Source organism: Ursus maritimus, unplaced genomic scaffold (genome assembly GCF_017311325.1).
Source record: "Ursus maritimus isolate PB19 unplaced genomic scaffold, ASM1731132v1 scaffold_29, whole genome shotgun sequence".
Taxonomy (NCBI): domain Eukaryota; kingdom Metazoa; phylum Chordata; class Mammalia; order Carnivora; family Ursidae; genus Ursus; species Ursus maritimus.
The window spans coordinates 4,346,376-4,372,375 of record NW_024425452.1 but is presented as its reverse complement, the minus strand read 5'-3'; the positions used below and the strand labels follow the sequence as shown (position 1 = coordinate 4,372,375).

General features: G+C 35.6%; 1 protein-coding gene across 3 annotated transcripts in view; it reads left to right on the top strand.

Moving 5' to 3' along the window:
• SUPT3H (SPT3 homolog, SAGA and STAGA complex component) overlaps positions 1-26,000 on the top strand; it is a 535,848-nt gene that overhangs the window by 262,087 nt on the left and 247,761 nt on the right. For all 3 annotated transcript variants that reach the window (XM_040643551.1, XM_040643550.1, XM_040643552.1), the window contains exon 3: positions 799-883. In XM_040643551.1, coding sequence (XP_040499485.1) covers positions 799-883 — 85 coding nt within the window. The remainder of the gene's footprint in view (positions 1-798; positions 884-26,000) is intronic.

Sequence of the window (26,000 nt, the reverse complement as noted above, 5' to 3'; positions counted from 1 at the left end):
TCTTTGCTGTATCTTGAATACAATGCTACATGAAATCCAGATTATTGGCGACTGTGAATAATTAGATGCCTTCAGAATAAATTTTGGCTCCAGGGCTCTTGTATCCAGTGGAACTGTATTTTCTCATCTTGTCAACCTTCTGTTTTATCTCCCACACTGCTGGTCAAAACATACTTTAAATGTAAGCTGTTAATATTGTATTGTGCATTTTCAAATGTCCTTTACCAGGAAGGGATTCTCTGCACATCTGGTCCACCAAATGAAAGTTGAAAAAAGCACTTTTAAGATCAATAATCCATTCTTGACAATCTGCTTGTATATAATTAGAAATGATAAATTATGGCATTTATATAATTTTTTCTAAGCAGCTTTTCATTTTAATTATGTTACTTAATTACATTGCATGCTTTTATAATTTTCTAAATGGCTATTAAATGTATGTTATTTTATTAGTACTTTGGATATGGTAACATGATTTTCTGGTGGCCAATATTATGAAGTAGTTGTTAATATTTTCCATTTAAAACAGTAAATGGCCTTAAAAATGACTACACAGATCTGAAAAATAGCATAGCTAACACTGCCCCTTTTTTTGGAAGTTATAGCTTTTGTGGGAGAGACGCAATTCTTTGTCCATAGAAAATTGTGCATCCACTCTGGTTATTTGAGAGAACAATTTGTACTTTATTAACAGATTATGATAATAAATATCTTTCACTTTTTGCCTTTCTTAGTTTTACAGTGCGTAATATTGGTATGCTTAATTTTTTTTGTTTTGTTTTGTTTTTGTTTTGGCAGGTTTTCTTTAGGTGATGCTAGGAGGCCTCTTCATGAAACAGCAGTTTTGGTAGAAGATGTGGTACACACACAGTTAATTAATCTGGTAAGAGCATATATAATCTTATTTGGTGTTTCTCCATTCCGCTTATATTGGGATTGCAACCCAACACTTGTTTTTAAAGATTGTATTTACATTTGAAATTCTTTATTTTGTCTACTGGATTGAGGTGTAATTTACATAAAACAAAATTTTACCACTCTCAGTACATAATTCAGTGAGTTTTGACAACTGAATACTCTCCTGTGACTATGAACACAATCACGATATAGAACATATTCATCGTCCAAAAAACTGTCCTTGTGCCCCTGGGTAATTAGTCCTTTCCCCCCCTTCCCTGACCCCCTGGTAACAATTGTTTTCTATCACTATATTAGTATAATTTTTCTAAAATGCTTTTCAAAACATTTCTGTATTGCACTTTAGACTTACAGAAGAACTGCGCAAATAGTACGTAGAATTCTCAGATACCTTTCATCTTCCTCTGTTAACATCTTATGTAACCACAGTATAATTATCAAAAACAGGAAATAATGCTGGTATAATATTTTTAATGAAATAACCAACCTTATTCAATTTCCATCAGTTTTCTTTTTAACGTTCCTTTCCTATCCCAGGATCCAGTCTGGGGTAACACATTGTAGTTAGCTATCTTGTCTTTGTAGTCAGCCCCTTCCCAGGATAATTCCTCCATCTTTCCTTGTTCCATGGCCTTGACATCTTTTTTAAACATACTAGACAGTTGTTTTATAGGACACTCTTCCTTTTTCAATCTGTCTGATGTTTTCTTATGATTAGAAAGTGGCTGTGCATTTTTGCCAAGAATACCACGGAAGTGATGAGTCCTTCTCAGTGTGTCATGTCAACATGGTCATGTTCTTGATGTTTTATTTGTGATTTTAACCTTGATAAATTGGTTAAGATGGTGTATATGCTGAATTTTTTCACTATAATAAAGTTACAAGTTTCTTCGTTTTGTAATAAATATCTTGGGGGAGGTATTTTGTGACTCTGCAAATAGTTTCCTTCTCTAAAACTTTGTGCCTATTTATTTTACCATTCATCAGTGGATCTTGTCTGAGACAATTATGACTGTTGGTATTTGCCTAATAGTGGTTTTCTATTTCCTGCTTTCCTTTTATATTTTTTAATTGCAATTAATCTTAAAGGAATATCTATCCTTTATCACCATTTATTTATTCAATTTTAATGTATCTTTGTATGGACTAATGTATATTTAAATTTTATTCTTAAAATCATTATGCAGTAATATCATTATTTGTTTGTATTGCTTAAGTTGTTATAATGTTAGCCATTAAGAACACTGTCATGTCCTTTTCCCGTTTGTCCATCAGGTTTTTGATCCTATGTCCCATATATAGTAGAGATATCAATCCTTTGTATTATATGATACAAATATATTCTTCCAGTGTGTGATATCTTTTGACTGATTTTATGATTTTTTTAGGCATACAAATATTTTAATTTCAACAGAGCCAAATATATCAACCTTTTACTGTCTTAGAATTTTGAAACATAGTTAGAAAGACGTTAGGGGTGCCTGGGTGGCTCAGTCGTTAAGCGTCTGCCTTAGGCTCAGGTCATGATCCCAGGGTCCTGGGATCGAGCCCCGTGTCAGGCTCCCTGCTCTGCGGGGAGCCTGCTTCTCCCTCTCCCATTCCCCCTGCTTGTGTTCCCTCTCTCACTGTTTCTCTGTCAAGTAAATAAATAAAATCTTAAAAAAAAAAAAAAAGGCTTACTTTATACTGAATTTGAAGAGGAATTCAACCATGTTGCCTTCTGAGACTTGTTATGTTTTCCTTTTTAACATTTAGGCCCTCAATCCGTTTGTAGTTTACTCTTGTTATCATGTGAAATGTGGATCTAATTTTATCTTTATCCAAATGACTACCCAGTTATACCATCATTATTTACCAAAAAGTCTGCTTTTCCTAATGATTTGAGATGCCTCCTTTATCATATACTAAATAAGCATATTTGGGCTCTAGTTATGATTTTATATTTAGTGCCAGTGTCTTATTTTTCTATGCATGTGATAATACATTTTAAATTTAAAAAGGTTTTATGGTGTATTTTAAAGATTGTTGTAACTAGACTTGTAATTTTTCTTTCTGTGTGTTCCTGGTTATTCTTGTATGTTTATTTTTTTATATGAATGTTAGTATTAGATTTTTCTAGCTCCATAAAATAGCTTTTTGGTGTCTTTATTGAGATCTCATGAATTTATAAATCAATTTAGAGAGAACTGCATCTTTTTTTTTTTTTTTTTAAAGATTTTATTTATTTATTTGACAGAGATAGAGACAGCCAGCGAGAGAGGGAACACAAGCAGGGGGAGTGGGAGAGGAAGAAGCAGGCTCACAGCAGAGGAGCCTGATGTGGGGCTCGATCCCAGAACGCCGGGATCACGCCCTGAGCCGAAGGCAGATGCTTAACCGCTGTGCCACCCAGGCGCCCTAGAGAGAACTGCATCTTAAGAATGTTGACTCCATCTAAGAATAGGGAATGTCTTTACCTTTTTTGGAAACCACTTTTGTGTCTTTCATGAGTGTTTTAACATTTATCTTCTATAGGCTTCACATATTTATTACATTTATTCCTGTGTATTTGATCTTTGTTACTAATGCAAATGGAACATCTGAAACTGAAATACATAAATCTACAGATTTCAAGGAACTGAGCCAACTCCACGCAGGGTAAACCCAAAGAAATGCATGTTAAACTGCTGGATACAAAAGACATAATATTAAATCCTAAAAGCACCCAGATTCATTGCCATAAGGGAACAATGACCTGAAAGACAGCAGAATTTTCATTAGAAAACATGGAGACTAGGTCTAAAATGAGCCTCTTGTAGGCAGCATATAGATGGATCTTGGTTTTTTTCTCCATTCTGGTACCCTATCTTCTGATTGGCGCATTTAGTCCATTTACATTCAGAGTGATTAGTGAGAGATATGAATTTAGTGCCATTGTGTTACCTGTAGAGTTGGTGTTTCCGGTGATGTTTTCTGGTCCTTTCCAGTCTTTGTTACTTTTGGGTTTTTTTCCTCCCTCCGAGTCCCCCTTAAAATTTCTTGAGGGCTGGTTTAGTGGTCGTGAACCCCTTTAGTTTTTGTTCGTCTGGGAAACTTTGTATTTCTCCTTCTATTTTGAATGACACTCTTTCTGGATAAAGAATTCTTGACTGCATATTTTTCCCACTGAGCATTTTGAATATTTCCTTCCACTCCTTTCTGGCCTGCTAAGTCTCTGTGGACAAATCTGCTGCAAACCTGATCTGTCTTCCCTTGTAGGTTTAAGGACCTTTTTCCCTTGCTGTGTTGGCAAAGGAAGTAAAATTTTCACTATTTGCAGACAACATGATACTCTTTGAAGAAAACCTGAAATACTCCACTAAAAAATTGCTAGAACTCATACATGAATTCAGCAAAGTTGTGGGATAGAAAATCAATGCATAGAAATCTGTTGCATTTCTATATAACAATAATGAAGCAGCAGAAAAAGAAATCAAGGAACTGATCTAATTTGCAATTGCACCGAAACAATAAGATACCTAGGAATAAATCTAACTAGAGAAGTAAAAGATCTGTACTCTGAAAACTATAGAACACTTATGAAAGAAATTGAAGAGGACACAAAGAAATGGAAAAGCATTCCATGCTCATGGATTAGAAGAACAAAACAAACATTGATAAAATGTCCATGCTACCCAAAGCAATCTACACATTTAATGCAATCCACATCAAAATACCACGAGCATTTTTCACAGACCTAGATCAAGCAATCCTAAAATTTATGTGGAACCACAAAAGACCCCAAATAGCCAAAGCAGTTCTAAAAAAGAAAAACAAAACTGGAGGCATTACGATTCTGGATTTCAAGCTATATTATAAAGCTGTAGTCATCAAGACAATATGGTACTGGCACAAAAACAGACATATAGATCAATGGAATAGAATATACTACCCAGAAATGGACCCACAGCTATATGGTTAACTAATCTTTGACAAAGCAGGAAAGAATATCCAATGGAAAAAAGACAGTCTTTTCAACAAATGGTGTTGGGAAAACTGTACAGCAACATGCCGAAGAATGAAACTGGACCATTTTCTTATACCATACACAAAATAAATTCAAAATGGATTAAAGACCCAAATATGAGACAAGAAACCATCAAAATCCTAGAGGAGAACAGAGGCAGAAACTTCTTTGAACCTCATCCATAGCATCTTCTTACTAGACATGTCACCCCAGGCAAGGGAAACAAAAGCAAAAATAAACTATTGGAACTTCATCAAGGTAAAAAGCTTTTGTACAGTGAAAGAAACAATCAACAAAACTAAAAGGCAGCCTACAGAATGGGAGAAGATATTTTCAAATGGCATAACTGATAAAGGATTAGTATCCAAAATCTACCAAGAACTTATCAAATTCAACATCGAAAAAACAAATAATCCAGTTAAGAAATGGGCAAAAGACATGAATACGCACTTTTCCAAAAATGACATCCAGATGGCTAACAGACACATGAGAAGATGCTCAACATCACTCATCATCAGGGAAATACAAATCAAAACCATGATGTGATACCATCTTAACACTTGTCAGGATGGCTAAAATTAACAACACAAGAAACAACGAGTGTTGGCAAGGTTGCAGAGAAATGGGAACACTCTTGCACTGTTGGTGGGAATGCAAAGTGGTCCAGCCACTCTGGAGAACAGCATGGAGGTTCCTCAAAATGTTAAAAATAGAACTACCCTATGATCCAGCAATTGCACCACTAGGTATTTTACCCAAAGGATACAAAAATGCAGATTCAAAGGGATATATGCTCCCTGATGTTTATAACGGCATTATCAACAATAGCCAAACTATGGAGAGAGCCCAAATGTCCATTGGCTGATGAATGGATAAAGAATATGTGGTATATATATACAATGGAATATTACTCAGCCATCAAAAAAATGAAATCTTGCCATTTACAATGATAACATGGATGGAGCTACAGTGTCTTATGCTAAGTGAAATAAGTCTGTCAGAGAAAGACAAATACCATATGATCTCACCCACATGTGGAATTTAAGAAAGAAAATGGATGAACATATGGGAAGGTAAAAAAGAAAAAAGAGAGAGGGAAACAAGCCACAAGAGACTCTTAATGATAGAGAACAAACTAAGGGTTGATGAAGGGAGGTGGGTGGTGAATGGGCCAGATGGGTGATGAATATTAAGGAGGGCACTTGTTATGAAGTACAGTGGGTATTGTTGTAAATGATGAATCACTGAATTCTACTTGAGAAACCAGTACTGTACTGTATGTTAAGTACATAAAATTTAAATTAAAAAAATAATTTAAAAAAGATAACATGGAGACCAGAAGGAAATACAAGTTTTAAAGTACTGGATAGAGAATTTTCAGTTGTCAGCTATTTTTCTCTGACTCCATATTCACATGGCCTTCTCGCCTTTGTCCCTGTGTCCTTTTATCTTAAAAAGATGATCAGATATTTACTATTTAGTGTATTAAATCTGTACATGCTGTTATCTTCACATCGCAGTGTTATAGCTTTTCCTTTAAAAAGTCCTCTTTTAAAGCAATTAAAATATAGAAGGAAGTGTGTATAATCTTTTACATTTACCTACATATTTACCATTTTCCATGCTCGTCATTTGTTCTTATAGGTATGAGTTGCCATTTAAATAATTTTTCAGCCTGAAAACACTAACGTTTTTAATAGTACAGGTGTGCCAGTGATGAATTATCTTTAGTTTCTACATCTGAACATACCTATTTGCACTTTTTTTCTTGAGGTGTATCTTTTCTGTATGTGAAATTCTGGTTGCTAATCTTTTCCTTTTAGCTGTGCAAATGTGCCACTTCAGTGTTTCTCATCATACATTAGTTTCTAATGACAGGTCAGCTGTTACTCACTTGTTCCCCTGTTTGTAACATGTTGTCATTCTTTGGCTCGTTTCAGGATTTTCTCTTTACTGTTGGATCTTAGAAGTTTGATCTCTGGAGGACTGACTTTCTTCATGATTATCTTGCTTGCAAGTTTGCTGATCTTGTTGGATCTGGAAACTAATGTTTTCTGCCAATTTGCAGAAGCTTTTGGCCATTATTTTTTGTTTGTGTTTTTCATTCTTCGATTTCAGTCACATGTGTGCTGAGCTATTTGTTATTGTTTCACAAATCTCTGAGAGTCTCTTCCCCTCTGTTTAGCTGTTACTTTGTTTGGCTTTGTAGTTTCTACTGATTTATCTTTAACTTCACGGATTCTTCTGTAATCTTTAATCTACTCTTTAGTCAATCTGATATATTTTTCACTTTAATCATAGTATTCTCTATTATACTGTGAAAATGTATCTTTTTGTGCTGTAATATCCCTTTCTGAGTTATGGACACATTTTTATATTGTTCTTTCATTTCAAATATAGAAATTCCGAGTTACATGTAGAAGATATTTGATGATGTTCATTGCACTAGTGTAAAGCAGAATTTGCTTATTCTTTCCTCATAATAAAGGAACTTCTTATTACATATACATGTGATAATCCATGTATTATTTGGATAATAATTTTGATCTGTGTTTGTGAGATTGACCCTGTCCAAATCTCACTAAATGTAAAACGGAATGACACCTTAGTAGAGGAAGGTCTTGCTTTTTTCTCGTTGCCATATCAAGGCATGTGTTAGAGTGAGTTCTCTTCAGATGAAAAGAATAATAGAGAAATGTTTTTAAAGTTAGTCCTTTCTTAGCATTTTATATTTGCAGCCCTGACAAAATATATGTGTGTCTCTGTGTATATGTGTTTTATGCCATCTTATGATTCTCTATACATTTAACTCTATACATTCAACCAGTTTTTTTCTTTAATTCTTGTATTCCACATTTATTGAGCTATAACTGACATGTAACATTGTGTAAGGTTAAGGTGTACGATAACACAATTTGCTATGTTTATGTTGTGAAATGATTACCACGTTCGCGTTAGTGTACACATCCGTCACCTCACATATTTCACATCTTTTGCACGAGTGATGAAAACATTTAATATCTGCACTCTTAGTAATTTTCATGTACACAATACAGTATCATTAGCTATAGTCATTGCTCTGTGCATTAGGTACTCAGAACCGATGCATCGTATACTTGGAAGTTTATACCCTCTGAACTGCATTGTCCCTTTTCTTCCACCCCTAAGCCCCTGGCAGCCCCCAGTCAACTGTTTCTATGAATTTCGTGTTTTTTTTTAGATTCTGCATATAATGAGATCATACAGTAGATGTCTTCTCTTTCTGATTTATTTCACTTAGCATAATGCTCTCAAGGTTTATTTTATGTTGTTGCAGATGACAGGAATTGCAGGGTTTTCTTTTCTGCAGCCAAATAATAGTCCGTTACACATATACACGCACGCGTGTGCCACATCTTCTTTATCCACTCCTCCATGATCCACATTTGGGTGGTTTCTGTGTCTTGACTATTGTAAATAATGCTGCAGTGTGTATTATGGTACAGATATCTTTTCAAAGATTTTATTTCTTTTGGATATACACCCAGAAGTAGGATTGATGGCTTTTGTGGCATTTTTTTTTCTTTGAAGAATTTTCATACCGTCTTCCATTGCCACCATCTCACTTTACTTTCCTACCCAACAGTGCACAAGGGGTTACTTTCTAACACATCCTTGCCAGCACTTGTAGTCTCATGTCCTGTTGATAATAGTCCTTTCAGCATGGATAATATCTCATTGAGGTTTTGATTTGCATTTCTCTGATGATAAGTGATGTCGAACATTTTTTATATACTTTTTGACCATTTGTGTATCTTCTTTGGAAAACCATCTATTGAGGTCCTTCCCCAGTTTTAAGTTTGCCAACCATCTTTCATGTTCATGTTTTATTTGAGAAGCATTAAATCTTGGGAAAACAGAGAGGATGTTTTATTTTCCAATTTGAATATCCATGTGTAGAGAGAAACAACTCGTCCAAGACACAAGCTTATTAAGTGCTGGGGTTGGAACCAGAGTTGAGGCCTCCTGACCCTTGTTCTATGCAATTTTTTAAAAAATTATTATTTTTTCTGCTGTGGAGTTATATGATATCCCTGAATATTTTGGATATTAACCTATTACCAGATATATGGTTTGCAAATACATATTCTCCCATTTCATAGGACGCCTTTTCATCTTATTGATTGTGACTTTCACTCTGCAACAGCTTTTTAATTTGTTGTACTCTCAGTTGTTTATTTTTTGCTGTGCTTTTAGTGTCCTATCCAAACTATCATTGTCCAGACCAGTATCAGGGAGCTTTTTAATCTAAGTTTTCTTCTAAGAGTTTTATGGTTTCATATCTAACATGTAAGTCTTTATTCCATTTTGAGTTAATTTTTCTGACTGGTATAAGATAGAGGTCCAGTATCATTCTTTCACATGTGGTACCCAGTTTTCCAATACCATTTCTTAAAGAGACTGTATTCTCCGTTGAATATTCTTGGCTCCCGTATGTCTTATTAGTTCACTGTGTGCATAGGTATATTTCTGGGATCTTAATTATATATCATTCATTTTTGTGTGCATTTTTATGCCAGTACCGTGCTGTTTTTAATTACTATAGCTTTGTCGTATAGTTTGAAATGAGGCTGTGATGTTTTCTTCTTTTTTCTCAAGATTGCTTCAGTTATTCAGGATCTTTTGTGGTTCCATATAAATTTTAGCATCATCTTTTCTATTTCTGTGAAAAATGCCGTTAGAATTTTGATAGGGATTGCATTGAGTCTGTAGATGGCTTTGAATAATATGGACATTTAAATAATACTAAGTTTTTAATCCATGAACATAAGATATCTTTCCATTTTTTGTGTTGTCTTTAATTGCTTTCCTCAATATTATACAGTTTTCAGTGTAGTGACATTTCCCCTCATTGGTTAAATTTAAATTTTTTTTTTTGAGGCTAGTGTAAATGTGATTCTTTTCTTTCTCTTTCAGAAAGCTAGTGTATAGGGGCGCCTAGGTGGCATAGCGGTTGGGCGTCTGCCTTCGGCTCAGGGCGTGATCCCGGCGTTATGGGATCAAGCCCCACATCAGGCTCCTCCACTGTAAGCCTGCTTCTTCCTCTCCCACTCCCCCTGCTTGTGTTCCCTCTCTCGCTGACTGTCTCTATCTCTGTCAAATAAATAAATAAAATCTTTAAAAAAAAAAAAAAAAGCTAGTGTATAGAAATATACACTAGTGTATATTGTATATTGCTAGTGTATAGAAATATAACTGATTGCTAGTGTATAGAAATATAACTGATTTTTGTATATTGACTTTGTATTTTGCGACTTGACTGAATTTATTGGTTTTAATGGTTTTTTGGTGGATTCTTTAGATTTCCTACATGTAACATCATGTCATCTGCGAAACAGAGTTTTATACCTTCCTTTCCAATTTGAAATACTTTTTATTTCTTTTTCTTGCCTAATTTTTCTGGGTTGGGCTTCCAATAGTATGTTGAATAAGAGTGGTTAGAGTGGGCACCCTTGTCTTGTTCCTGATCTTTAAAGAAAAACTTTTAATCTTTCACCTGATACTAGCTATTGGCTTGTTGTATATGGCCTTTATTATATTGAGTTATATTCCTTCTTTACATAATCTGTTGAGAATTATTATCACAAAAGGGTGTTGAATTTTGTGAAATGTTTTTTCTGCATCTGTTATGAGGGTCATAAGCTTTTTATCCTTCATTCTATTTTAGTAACATATCACACTTATTGGTTGGTGTGTATTGAACCAACTTTGGATCCCAGGGAAAAATTCCACTTGAGTATAGTGTATGATCTTTTTAATATACTTTTGAATTTGGTTTGCTGGAATTTTACCAAGAATCTCTGAATCTGTATTCATAAGATGTATTAGCCTGTAGTTTTCTTTTCTTGTAGTGTCCTTATCTGACTTTGGTGTCAGTTTAATGCTGGCCTCATGAAATGAGTTTGGAAGTGTTTCCTCTTCTTCAGTTTTTTGGAAGAATTTGAGGATTGTCTTCTTTAAATATTTGGTAGAATTTACCAGTGAAACTTTCTGTTCCTGGGCTTTTCTTTGTTGGGAGATTTTGATTACTGCTTCACCTTCTTAGTCATTATTGGTCTGTTCGGATTTTCCATTTCTTCATGATTCAATCTTGGTAGGCTGTATATTTCTAGGAATTTATCCATTTCATCTAGGTTATCCATTTTGTTTTTCTTTAATGCTCATAGCAGCCTTTGTTGATATTCTGTATTTCTGTGATACCAGTTATAATGTCTCCTATTTCTTTTATAATTTTGTTTACTTGAGTCTTCTTTTTCTTTCCTTGTTAGTTTAGCTACAGATTTGTCAATCTGTTTATATTTTCAAAAAAATTCCTAGTTTCATTGATTTTTTTTTCTATTGTGTCTCTAGTTTCTATTTCATTTATTTTTGTTCTAATCTGTATTATTTCCTTCTGCTATCTTTGGACTTAGTGTGCTCTTTTTTTTTTTTTTTTTTTTGTCCTTGTGGTATAAGGTTAGGTTATATATTTGAGACCTTTCTTTATTCTTACTGTAGGCAATTATTGCTATAAACTTTCCTCTTAGAACTGGTTTTGCTGTATCTCAAAAGCTTTGGTATGTTCTGATTCTGTTTTTTGTCTCAAGGTATTTTCTGTCTTCCCTTTTGATTTCTTGTTTGATCCATCGGTTATTCAGAAGAGTGCTACTCAATTTCTGCATATTTGAGAATTTTCCAGTTTTCCTCCTATTATTGATTTCTAGTTCCTTACCTTTGGGGTCAGAAAAAAAAAATACTTGATTTATGATTTCAGTCTGTAGACAGAAATGTTTCCTGCCTGGTTCTTGTGCCAGCAGGACTCCTTGAGACCGCAGCCAAGAAGGACTGCAGCCCAGTTATAGGGCCCTTTCAGAATCTGCAGAAAGACCAAGTTTGGTAGGCTTACCTGCAGGGGCTTCTGGACAATGGCCAAGGAGGTTGGAATCAGTGCACAGACCGTTTCAAGTTCCACAGCTGGGACTGTCTCTACCATGTGAGGCACTGGTGGGCATGACTCTTCCAGGTCCTTTGACGTGTGGTGCAGGTGATGGTACGGTGGCCACAGAGTGCTCTAGCCTAGTCCTCAGAGGTACAGGACTGTTTCTGGGTCTGTAGCCAATACCACGTTCAGTAGATCAGTTGAAAAACAGCTCTCATCAACTTCAGACTGCACTGAACTTTCAGAGTCTCCTACCTGGGTCCTAAAACGCACACATGGCCTTTTTGTCCGTGGGTGGCAGCCACATTATTGTTGCTGAGGGTGAATGTAAGCATGGGAGCTCTTGGCCATTTTCCTGACATCACTCACCTCCTTTTTAATTCTTTGAATATATTTATCATAGCTCCTTTAAAATCTTTATCTTCTAAAGTCAATATATGGATCACATTGGAATCCATTTCAGTCGACACATCTGTTTACTCAGTTATCCTTTTGTTTCTTTGCATACCTAGCAATTTTGTTTGAAAAGTGGATATTGTAGATGATATACTCTTATGACTCCTCTGAAAATTGTGGTGGTTTTTCTTTTCACTCGCAGGTAACTTGCTGGACATAATGTAAACTCTGCCGTATTGTGAGCCAGCTCACATCTCTGCTCAGTTCTTACGACTTCCTGCTACTGCTTTTTTGGCTTCATCTCTTCTGCATCTCCTATGAGCTTGTGCATTTCAGCACATTTTAGCTCTTCAAAGGAAAGGAAAACATAATAGGAAAAAAGTTGTTTAATTAGTGATACTTCCTTAACTTAGAATACAACGCAGCCACTACACATTGTGATCGATTGCATGTCCTTACTAGTTTGAGTTTTTGTATTTGAAGTGTATTGCTTATATTATATATGGCAAAATCCACATTTTCTTCTTGTTGTTGTTCGGCTCTGTGTGTTTTGACAAATGCAAAGAGTCTTATAACTACCACGACAGTCAAGATTCAGAACTATGACATCACTCCCCCCCCAAATTCCCTTGTTTTTCCCATTTGTATCCAAACTCCTCTTCCTTACCCCAACCTTCTGCCTCCTTGAGGTCTCCATTCACCTTTGTTGGAACAGAATGAGAGAGCTTCTCATAACTTTTTGTATGTGCCTGGTAATCAGACCTAAATTTACACTCTTTTTGTGTCCAGGGTAGGAGTTACTAGTGCAAAATAAAACCCATGAAACTCACTACCAGATTTTTGTATTTTGGGTTCATATTTCCTTCTCAAGTCTGCCTCCTACCATTTACTATTCAGAATTCTCAGATGGTTGTTGCATGCACTATGTCCAGGGGTTTTATTGTATTCATTGGGAGAAGCAGTGTGGAGTGTGCTTACTCCAACCTAACTGGCTAGATATTTGAATTCAGTCATTTTTATAAACATTGCTGTATTACCTGATTCAATGAATCTACTTTCTTTCATTAAAAACCTTTTATTGAGACATAATTGACCTATAATACTATATTAGTTTCAGGTATATAGCATAATGATTACATAATTGTATATATTGCAGAATGATCACCGCAGTAATGAATTTCTCTAATTTTGTTTTTCTTTCCTCTTTTTCCCCCTCCTTGCATCTGAATCTTGGTACATTTTTATCGTAGCACATTTGTTCCACAGTGTTACCTAAGAATTCCTATTTCTGATATTGATGTAAGTAAAAGTATGTTGTTTCCAAATAGGGATCCATTTGCAATTAAGTGAAATAGTTTACTAATATCAAATTTAAGCTTATCAATTAAAGAAGAGCTTGGTTGGTTGATTATCTTTGATGGTAGTCTCCTGATATTCTTGAAGCTTATACATCTATTTCTCTTAGTTTTAACCTGCATGTCAGAGAACTCTCTTGATAGTTTTTAAAACAATATTTATTTATTGTTTGAAAACTACCACATTATGTTTTGATGTCACTTGCTGATATCTGGATGCAGCCCAAACATGCACAGGGCTATTTATATATAGATAAGTCTTTAGAAATTGCTATTCAGAAAGCTGTGGTGTTTTTAATGCACACTAATCCCCCACCCCTCCTCCCCTCTGAAACCCTCAGTTTGTTTCCCAGAGTCCATAGTCTCTCGTGGTTCATCCCCCCTCCTATTTACCCCCCCTTCATTCTTCCCTTCCTTCTCCTACTGATCTCCCTGCTATTTCTTATGTTCCATAAATGAGTGAAATCATATGATAATTGTCTTTCTCTGCTTGACTTATTTCACTTAGCATTATCCCCTCCAGTCCCATCCATGTTGCTGCAAATGTTGTGAAATCATTCTTTTTGATGGCTGAGTAATATTCCATTGTATATATGGACCACATCTTCTTAATCCAGTCATCTGTTGAAGGGCATCTCGGCTCCTTCCACAATTTAGCTATTGTGGACAATGCTGCTATGAACATTGGGGTGCATATGGCCCTTCTCTTCACTACATCTGTATCTTTGAGGTAAATACCCAGTAGTGCAATTCCTGGGTCAAAGGGCAATTTTATTTTTAACTTTTTAAGGGACCTTCACACTGTTTTCCAGAGTGGCTGTACCAACTTGCATTCTCACCAATAGTGTAAGAGGGATCCCCTTTCTCCACATCCTCTCCAACATTTGTTGTTTCTTGCCTGGTCAATTTTTGCCATTCTAACTGGCGAAAGGTGGTATCTCAATGTGGTTTTGATTTGAATTTCTCTGATGGCTAATCAGTTGTTCTTTGAACATGAAAGTTATATTTTTAACAATGTCCTAAAAACAAAAGTGTAAAGCCACCATTTAGTTTCTAGAGTACCATACACTGTTTCCAACTGTTTCTTGCTTTAATGGATCATTAGGTATTCTTTATTTCATATATTCGTTTTATGTATTCATTAATTCAGTAAACCTTTATTGAGTGACACTAACATAGCTCTGATTCTACTGATACAAAGTGAATAAAAAATTGTCTTTGCCTTTGGGGAATAGTTTTGTAATGTATATGGAATACAAGTTAAATTTACAATCCAAAAGGAAGCAAATACACACTCCTCTCTAGTGCACATTCAACACTTTCCAAGACAGATAATATGTTAGGCCACAAAACAAGTCTAAATAAATTCAAGAGGATTGAAATCATATCAAGCATCTTTTCCGACCACAGTGCTATGAAGCTAGGAATTAATTAGTTATATGAAGAAAACTGAATAATTCACAAATATATGAAGATTAAACAACATGCTACCAAACAACCAATTAGTGCTAAATGCCTACGAGAAGAAATCAAAAAAGTCTCAAACAACTTTATACCTACTGGAACTAGAAAAAGAAGAACAAAGAAAGCCAATGTTAATGGAAAGAAGGAAATAACAAAGATTAGAGCAGAAATAAATGAAACAGGGACTAAGAAGACAATAGAAAAGAGCAGTGAAACTAAGAGCTGGTTCTTCAAAAAGATAAACAAAAATGACAAACTTTTAGATTCACAAAGAAGAAAAAGTCTCAAAATCAGAAATGAAAGAGATGTTACAACTGATACCACAGAAATATAAAAGATCATAAGAAACTGCTATAAACAATTCTATGCTAGCAAATTGGACAACCTAGACGAAATGGATAAATTCCTAGAAACACACAACCTTACCAAGACTGCATCTGGGCAAAACAGAAAATCTGAACATTCCAGTTACTATTAAGGAGATTGAATCCATAATCTAAAATCTCCCAATAAACAAAAGTCCAGGACCAGATGGCTCCACTAGTGAATTCTACCGAACATTCAAAGAAGAATTAATGGCAGTTCTTCTCTAAGTCTTTAAAAAAAAATAGAAGAGGAAGGACTTCTTCTAATCTCATTTTACAAGGCCACCATTACCCTGATACCAAACCCAGACAAGGAAGTCACAAGAAAATTCCAGGCCAATATCCCTGATTAATATAGGCCTGAACATCCTCAACAAAACATTAGCAAACCAACTCAACAATACATGAAAAGGATCATGTACCATGATCAAGTGGGATTTATTCCAGGGATGGAAGGTTGGTTCAACATACACAAATCAATTAGTTTGATACACCACATTAATAGAAAGAAGGATAAAAATCATATGATCTTCTCAATAAGATGCAGAAAGGCATTTGACAAAATTCAACATCCATTTGTGATAAAAACTCTAAACAAAGCCCATATGGAGTGACTGTTCTTGAATAAGTCATAAGGGCCATATATGACAGGCCCACAGCTAACATTGTACTCGACAATGGAAAGGGGGAAGCTTTTCCTCTAAGATCAGGAAGAAGACAAGAATGCCCACTTTCACCACTTTTAGTCAACATAATAGTGGAATTCTTAGTTAGAGTAGTCAGGCAAGAAAAGGAAATAAAAGGCATCCAGATCGGAAAGGAAGAAGTAAAATTTCCACTATTTGGAAAGGAAGAAGTAAAATTTCCACTATTTCCTAAGATTCCATGAAAAAAACTGTTATGACTAATAAATTCAGTAAAGTTGCAAGTCAATAAATTCAGTAATGGGTACAAAATTAAAAAACAAAAATCTTGTTTTTCTATACACTAATAATGAACTATCAAAAAGAAGTTAAGATAAAAAAATCTCATTTACAATTGCAACAAAAAGAATATAATATTTAGGAATAAATTTAACCAAGGAGATGAAACACCATATAGTGAAAACTACAGGACATTAAGGAAAAAAACTGAAGGTGACACAAATAACTGGAAAGATACTCCATGATCAGAGTTTGGAAGAAGTAATTTTGTTAAAATGTCTGTACTATCCAAAGCAATCTATAGATTCAAGTCAATCCATATCGAAACTCCAATGGCATTTTAATAGAAATAAAATAATCCTAAAATTTATATGGAACTTCAAAAGACCTTGAATAGCCAAAGCAGTCTTAGTAAAGAAGAACAAAACTGGAGGTATCACGCTTTCTCATTTCAAACTATATTAAAAAGATACAATAAATAAAATAGTATGGTATTAGGGACACCTGGGTGGCACAGCGGTTAAGCGTCTGCCTTCGGCTCAGGGCGTGATCCCCGTGTTATGGGATCGAGCCCCTCATCAGGCTCCTCTGCTATGAGCCTGCTTCTTCCTCTCCCACTCCCTCTGCTTGTGTTCCCTCTCTCGCTGGCTGTCTCTATCTCTGTCAAATTAAAAAAAAAATAGTATGGTATTAGAATAAAAACAGACACATAGATTAATAGAATGGAAGAGAGATCCCAAAAATAAGCCCGTGCATATATGGTCAATTAATTTTCAACAAAGCAAGCACGAATATACAATGGGAAAACAACAGTCTGTTAAAAAATGGTGTTGCAACAATTGGACAGTCACATACAAAGGAATGAGACTGGACCACTGTCTTATACCATACACGAAAATTAACTCAAAATGGTTTTAAATACTTGAACATAACACCTGAAACCATGTGAGTCCTAGAAGAAAACATAGGAAGTAATCTTCTTGACATAGGTCTTCATCATGATTTTTTTAATCTGATACCAAAAGCAAAAGCAAAACTAAACAAGTGGAACTATATCAAACTACACAAAGCTTCCGCACAGCAAAGAAAACCATCAGCAAACTGACAAGACAGTCTACCGAATGGAAGACAATATTTGGAAATCATGTAATTGCTAAGGCATTAATATCCTGAATACATTAAGAATTCACATAGTTAATAGGAAAAAACCAATTTGATTAAAAAATAGGCAGAAAATCTGAATAGACGTTTTTCCAAAGAAGATGTGCAGATGGCCAACAGGTACATGAAAAGGTGCTCTACATCACTCATCATCAGGGAGATACAGATCAAAACCCCAATGAGATATTAGTTCACACCTGTTAGAATGGCTATTATCAAAAAGATGAGAACACATGTTGGCAAGGATGTGGAAAAGGGAACTCTTGTGCACTATTAGGGGGATTACAAGTCGACTCAGCCACTGTGGAAAACAGTGTGAAAGTTTCTCACAGAAAATGAAAACTAGAGCTACCATCTGATACAGCAATTCCACTTCTTGGTATTATTATAAGAAAACAAAACACTAATTCAAAAAGATGTATGTGCCTGTGTTCATTTCAACATTATTTACAATAGCCAAGATACGGAAACTAACCTAAGTGTCAGTGGATGAATGGATAAACAAATTGTGATATATATACACAATGTAATGTGATTCAGCCATAGAAAAGAATGGGATCTTGCCATTTACAACTACATGGGTGCACCTAGAGGGCATTATGCTAGTTAAGTGAGACACAGAAAGACAAATACCGTATGATCTCTCTTATATATGGAATCTAAAAACAAAAACATAAAAGCCAGCTCATACATATAGAGAACAGGATAGTGGTTGCCAGTAGTGTGGTGGTGGGGGGGGGGGTGTATGGATGTGGAGAAACTGGTATGCTATTTTTTGTTTTTCATTTAAATAAATTGAGTAAAAAAATGATTTTAAAACATGATAGCTGGTAATGCTAATATCCGTAAAGTGATGGGGGTTTTCACAAGTTGTATCCAACCTGAAGTTCTTCACACATTTGTATATACATGTCTATGTAAAAATATATCTTAAACCTTTTATTGGAATCAACATATATTTACTGTATTGAGGAAGAGTAAGGATCAGAATAGACATTATAAACTGTTACCTATGCATAGATGTAGCATAGAAGCATGTTTTATTTCACTTGGACTCGATTTTTAAAGATGTGAATTTAATTGCCAGCATTTAAAAATTAGACTTTTTTTTTAGATTTATTTATTTATTTATTTGACAGAGAGAGAGAGCACAGCAAGAGAGGGAACATCAGCAGGGGGAGTGGGAGAGGGAGAAACAGGCTTCCCACTGAGCAGGGAGCCCGATGCGGGGCTCTATCCCAGGACCCTGGGATCATGACCTGAGCTGAAGGCAGACGCTTAACGACTGAGCCACCCAGACACCCCCAAAATTAGACTTCTTTTACATAAAAACAGGATTCCTGGCTTCTCTGGAAACATTGAAATTGAAACGCTAGACAACACAGGCCTGAATTTAGCATGGAAATCTTTGCTCAGTGGCCACTTCTACCTGTGGGCCGTAAACCACACCAGCTTCATTGACTTAACCGGGAAAGTATTCAGTATGGAGGGAGTTATGCAGCATATTGTACCCGTATTTGCTATAGGAGTCCCCAGTTTCACTTTTCAAGAAACTGAATTTTTGTCATTTTAAAAGAAATTTTACTTTCCCTCAGAAGCTGTGGGAACAGTTATTATATATGTCACAGAAATTCACAGGCAAAGATAATAAAGAAGGTTGTTTCCTGTGCAGTTAGTTGTTTGTTTTTTTTTAACCCATGCAACTTGGCTCTGCTAATGGAAGAGTGATCTATCAAAGGTAATAGAAAAATTATAGAAGCAACAGGAAGCATTTAGATTCTTGCTGCTGCCTGTATAGAAGAGAGGAGGGGCATTCCACCATCACAACTTTCGTGGTGCTATGTCTCCTGTCAGAAAGCACCTTTACCTACTAGGAGAGTGAGCTAGGATTTCAGCAAATAAATTGTTCTTTCTGTAACTGAAAGCTAAAATTTAATAAAACTTAATCTAAAACTTAAAGGGAAAGAAAAACGTAGAAGTTCAATACTATTGCCAGTATCCCTTGTTTTTTTTAAATATCTCTTCTGAGCTCTTCCACATGAAAGAGTAGGCACGCAGCTGGTATTTATTCAGAACTTAGCAGTTCTTCAGTTACACAAATATTCTAAGTCATGATTGGGAACTATAAAACCCAGAGTTTCCTTAAGTATAGAATCAGTGTCAGTTGTCAAGTTGTCTAAGAATTATCTGCAAAACACAATAAGGAAGTTCAGATTATGCATCCGTACTCTCCAAAGGATTCTTCTTCAGGAGGGCTTGGGTAGGGCTGAAGAATTTGTATTTTTAGTAAATACCCAAGATCTTTGTAATCCAAGTAGTCCAAGAACCAGACTTGAGAAACCAGTTGATAGGTTGGTGGTTTGTAACCAGGTCTGGGCAACAAAATTGCCAGTGTTTTTAAAAAAAAAGTAAAAACGTGATCTAAACTTCAGACAACTTTTAGGTGAACAAGATGAGGCTACTGCTTGAAACTGTTAAGTAACAATACCGAGTCTGACCGTAACTTAATGAATTTGTTTTTGCTTTACACCCTGATACACCTAAATGTTTGTTTTCTCTTTCAAAACAGATCTCCTTAAGATGCCATAAAATTGTTTCAGTAACTGTAGACATTACTCAAAGCATCGTGTTTGTTTACCTAATTTTAGTTGATCTTGATTATTAAAGTCAGTAAAACCATTCAGAAACAAGTCTCATGAATAGGGTAGTTGATTATATCATCTATCCCAAGGCATTTAGCAGTAGTTCTCAACTGGGAGCTCACATTAAAGCCACCTTCTTTAAAACAACAACAACAGTGACTATAATCTAACAAAATAAAAATTATAAAACAGCGACAACAACCACCAAACCCCACAAGTACCAGACCATACTCCATATCTGCCCAATCAACACTTCTGGGGGAAAAATTATTCTGGGGGTGAGCGCCCCTGAAAAAAGCATCCCCGCTGACTCTGATGAGGAGCTGTGGGTATGAGGCACAGTATTATAAAGTATTTGTGTATGAGTTGGCCTCTTTGATAGGGCTTCTTAAAGACGTGTATTTGTAGGCATATGCCTCTTAATGCTTCAAATGCTTCATGACGATTAAATGGAACAATTCAGACTTTGTATTAAAAAAGTGATTGGAATAGTTTAAGTGAATAACACATATGTATGTACACACACATAATACCATTTTCTTCATTTTAGAGACAAATAATAGAGGACAATGACAGATATAAATACAATTTTAATCATCAAGTTTATACTTACATAATCGTATAGCAAGAAGAATATAAGCAGGAAGAAATATTCACTTAATTCAATGTTTAATCTCTGTGAACCGAATATCTACCTCAGAATATTGACAGCTTCTTCCAAGAGCCATTGCTTGTTTCAGGGAGGAATTTTTGAAATCCATCTTGGATCTGCTTGTATTTTCAGCATTTTACTCTGTGTAAGGAAGCAAGGTACACAGTGCTGATACCTCTGTCTACTTTGCTGCCTCTTATATCCTAAAGCATTTTTTTAAACGTCAGTTTGCATTCTGTCCCAGGCCATACAGGATTTTGTTTTTTCTTTTGTCGACTATTTCAAGATACTCTTTCGACATTCAGATTTCGGGACTAAATATAGTGTTCTAAAGCAGGTCAGCTGTGCTTTCGACAGGTTTTTTGTGGTATACTTTGATTCTTCTTTTAAATATGTTTCTTGTTCAGTCAATGCAGATTTTTTCCCGTGCAGATATTTGTTGAACATCCCCTGTGTGTCTAGCAGCAGTAACGATGGACAGTTTGGGGATCATCTTGCCAGCAGCTGCTTATGGTGTCATTTGGGAAATGCCACAGTAAGATTGGCAAATTGGGAAGTTTTTCCTTAAATCTCTTTTGTTGCCAGTTTCTTCTACCTGTTTTCTCGTCTGAGGCCTTTACCCTCTCATCCTTTACCCCCAGTCCTACCCCTGATTCTTAGTCAGTGGTATTTCAGCCAGACCCACCCTCCTTCTGCATGACTTCCTCTACTCTCTTCCACTTGTTTGGTTGTGTCTGGCTCAGGCCCCAGTTGACTATTTTTCACTGAAATTCTGCAGGATTATAGGATATGTTAAATAATGAAAATACATAGCTTAAAATCTATATAAGGGTTTTGATGTTATTAAGGAACAAATTATGATATTAAAATCATAAGATTTTAAAGTTGAATTACACTTCAGAAATTATTTTAAGGGTATTTTAAGTTGTCTAGGTTTGAATCAATGAAATTGCCATATTTATAGATCACAAGTGGTGACTGTTGACAATGTTACATGATTCAGTCCAATACAAAGTAGAAATTGTCACTAGAGAGAGAGGGTATTCAAAAGTCTTAATTTCCTTATTTTGTAAAATGACAATGCTAACAGTTACAGTAGTTATAGAGGGTTATAAAAATTAGGTAAAATGTATGTAAAGGACTTAGTGAATGGTGTTCCTGGGGCATATAGCATCCTTTCTCCAAGTTATAGTAATGCTAGTACTAAGTGATTAATGTTGTGATTAATCCTGACAAGATAACAGGACTGTTTAATGGCATGAGTTAGATTAGATAATGGATTGGAAAATGAATTGAAATGCTCTTTCACATTTACCAGAGAGATGTTAACCTTTTCATATCCTAAGCTTCCCTATCCCTCAACTCCTCAGGTTGCGCTGCATCTCCTATTTGAGGGGAGGTAGAGATTTGTGCCAATTCGAATTTGTGTGACGAGTTGCTATTAAATGATGTTCTCAATAATATTAATATTATCCTTTCAAGATTAAAACTATTATGACTTCTGCTGGCTATATAACTGCTTTGATTTTTCTGTTCACTCAAGGTTAACGATCAGAAGACTCTCGTCATTTCATGCATACAGTATAATTATCTATCATTCCACTTCAAAATCATATTGGATTTTCACGATAATAATCTACTAGGCGACTAGTAAGCTATTCAGTCTGTTGTACTGCTTTCATATCAGAACCAGGACAGGGTTAGTCAAATAATCTTTAATATGAAAATTGATAGGGGCGCCTGGGTGGCTCAGTCGGTTACACGTCCGATTCTTGGTTTCAGCTCAGGTTACAATCTCATGGGTCATGAAATTGACCCCATGCCCAGTTCCACACCCATGTCCAGTTCCAGAGTCCATGGACTCTGCTGGAGATTCTCTCCCTCTCTCCCTTCCCCCTCCCTAAAATAAATAAATCTTTTTTTTTTAAGGTTTTATTTATTTATTTATTTATTTGAGAAAATTGAGAGAGCATGCACAAGCTGGGAGAGGCAGAGGGAGAAGCAGACTCCCCACCTATCAGGGAACCCAACTCGGGGCTCGATCCCAGGACCCTGGGATTGTGACTTGAGCTGAAGGGAGACGCTTAACCGACTGAGCCACCCAGCACCCCTAAATCTTTTTAAAAATATATGAAAATTGATAAATTTATGTGTGTGAAGAGTGATTCCTTGAATCTCTCACATAGATTAGCATGGACTGAGTCGTCCGTCTCCTCCCCCCCCCCCCCCCCCCCCAGCTGCCTTCTTACTTCTAATGCTTTTTAATTTGGCCGTTAATCTCCCTGGTAGCAGGATCTCATGTAAGGCATGGTTTGAGCCTCTTTACCATTTCTGTGAGGTTGTTACTTATGCCACCTCAGTAGTGGTCTAGGAGTATGTTTTTAAAAAGAGAGAGAGAGGCACACCAAGAAACAGACTCTTAACTATGGAGAACAAACTGATGACCACCACGGGGGAGATAAGTGGAGGATGGAGGAGATAGGTGATGGGGATGAAGGAGGGCACTTGCTGTGATGAGCACTGGGTGATGTATGAAGTGTGGAATTACTGTATTGCACACCTGAAACTAATATTACACTGTATGTTAACTAACTGGAATTTAAATAAAAACTTAAAAAAAATAAAGTACTGATAAAGGTTGCTGTGCAGAACTTCAATTGTAAGGGGTTATCAAAATAGGACAAACTAATATAATTTGTGATTGCATAAAATAAAGGAAGTAGAGGTACCATGGGACCTAATGAATCACAGAATGGAAGCAGTCTTCTAGCTACCTAAACGCTGAGACTTTGTACTAAGTCAAACACGTATATGTAACTCAGCAAACCGGAACACACTCTGTGTTTACGTCAGTAGGATGAAGGCGTTCACAAACACCATTCGGGAAAAACAATTTTGGCCTATTTTGTCTGTTGCTACCGTGGAGTAAATCACGTAGTACGTATTTATTATAAACAGCTGAAAAACATACCTGCTTTGTGGAAGACACAAGTGCACACATATACATGCAGAACAAGATACAGAAAATTGTATGTCACTAAAAAGCAATTATAACTTATGAATGTGCTGTGGAAAATTTACTAGTTGTTTTGAATAGCACTTGTTTCCAATTGATCTTAATATTTTCTATTTAATTAGTCTTATTTTCTCTCAGATATTACCATCTTATGCCTCAAGAAATACTATTTTAATATCCTCTTTTTAAAAAATATTAAGTTTGAGGGCGCCTGAGTGGCTTAGTCAGTTAAGCGTCTGACTGCGGCTCAGGTCGTGATCCCAGGGTGCTGGGATCGAGTCCGCATCGGGCTCCTTGCTTAGCGGGGAACCTGCTTCTCCCTCTGCCTACCTCTCTCTCTTTCTCTCTCCCTCTCTCTCTATCTCTGACAAATAAACAAATAAAATCTTTAAAAAAATACTAAGTTTGTATTGCAGTTGACAGGTACTTAATTTTTAATCTGTGATGCAAAATGAGCATATTTAGGCAGAATGCCTCTTCAGCTGCATTTTTCCCACGAATTGTCCTGGGTACTTTGCTACTGCCATAACCTGAAGGGCCAACCAGGCCTTTCCCCTCTCTTAGCATGTCTTTTTCTTTCCCCCCTGCTGCAATACATCCCACACATTGTCAGTCATTCAACTTTACAAGGTAAGACAGTCTCAGTATAATGTGCTTTCGGTTCCGGTGAGTTATAAGTAGTGTCTCATGTTACTTGGTTTTCTTAGCCTAGATGTAAAACACCAACTCCCCACTTTTCCCCGTGTGTCAAGGATTTTCCTTTAGGGTTCTTCACTTTCTTCCAGTTGGTCTGCTAGAATCCTGTCACTTGACTTAAGCTAAGCTCTATTAATGACTTGACTCTTGTGCCAAGCTTGGATTTCTGACCTATGCTGAAAAGTTTCAGTTCTGGCTGAAACTTCTTAAAAATGCTTAATGCACTCTTTCCAGGAATTTCAGATTTACCAAAGAGATGCAGACCTTCCATAAAATCCTCACTCTTCTGATTGAGTTGCTTCACTTAATTAAAACAGGTAGATATTTGTATGAACTGGAAATCGTATAGCTAAATTGATAATGCTTGTCAGTAATGTTCTTTTGATAATATCCACTTTGAGTGAAGTTTAAAAACTTGATAATCATGATCTCTGATGACTGTATAACTACTTTTATTTCTCTATTCACTGAAACTTATCAAACAGAACTTACCAAAACAATCTGTTTGTTTTATTATAGAATATAATTGTCTATCATTCCATTTGAAAATCATACTGGATTTTCACTCTATGAATTTGTCAGGCAACTAGAAAGCCAATCTGTTGAATTATGTTTTCATTATGCAAATCTGTTTTCAGAGTTATTCTAATAATCTCTAATTATGAAAATTAATAAAAAAAATAAACATATGCGGGGGTGTCTGGGTGGCTCGGTTGGGCGTCTGATTTTTGGTCTCAGCTTGGGTCTTGATCTCAGGGTTGTGAGTTTGGGCCCCATATTGGACTCCACGCTTGGCATGGAGCCTACTTTAAAATAAATAAATAAATAAATAAATAAATAAATAAATAAATAAATAAATAAATAAAAAGAAAGAAAGAAAGATAGATAGATAGATAGATAAAAAACATCTGTGTAAAGAGGGATTGTCCAGTCTCCTATCTGGATTAGCAGGTGTTGAGTTCTCCCTCCCTTTCTCTTTGTTCGTACCTTTAATGCCTTTTAATTTGGCAAATATCTCGCAGTTCTCATTCATCAAATTTTGTCTTCACTGTATCTGAACCAAGAGATTGTTTTGAAACTCCTGTTCTCCAGTACCTTTTCTAAGATCCCTGGCACTCTTTTATAGATGCATAACTCTGTATCTCCTTTCCCCATTGTTGCTATTACTCCTGATTCATGTGCAGATTATGCAGAAAAGAAGAAAGTAAAAGTTAGTAAATGTCTACTATGTGCCAGTCTGCTAAAGATTTTATATATATTATTGAACACATATAGACCATTTTCCAGGTTTAAAAAAATAACTATTATTTCTATATAGCTTTTGAATGTATAAAAATTTAACCCAGTTTAACATTGCTTTGTTTGTTTTACATATATATAATATACTTATGTACATTATATTTTATATATGTATTTTATATGTGTGTGTGTGTGTATATATATATATATATATATATATATATATATAT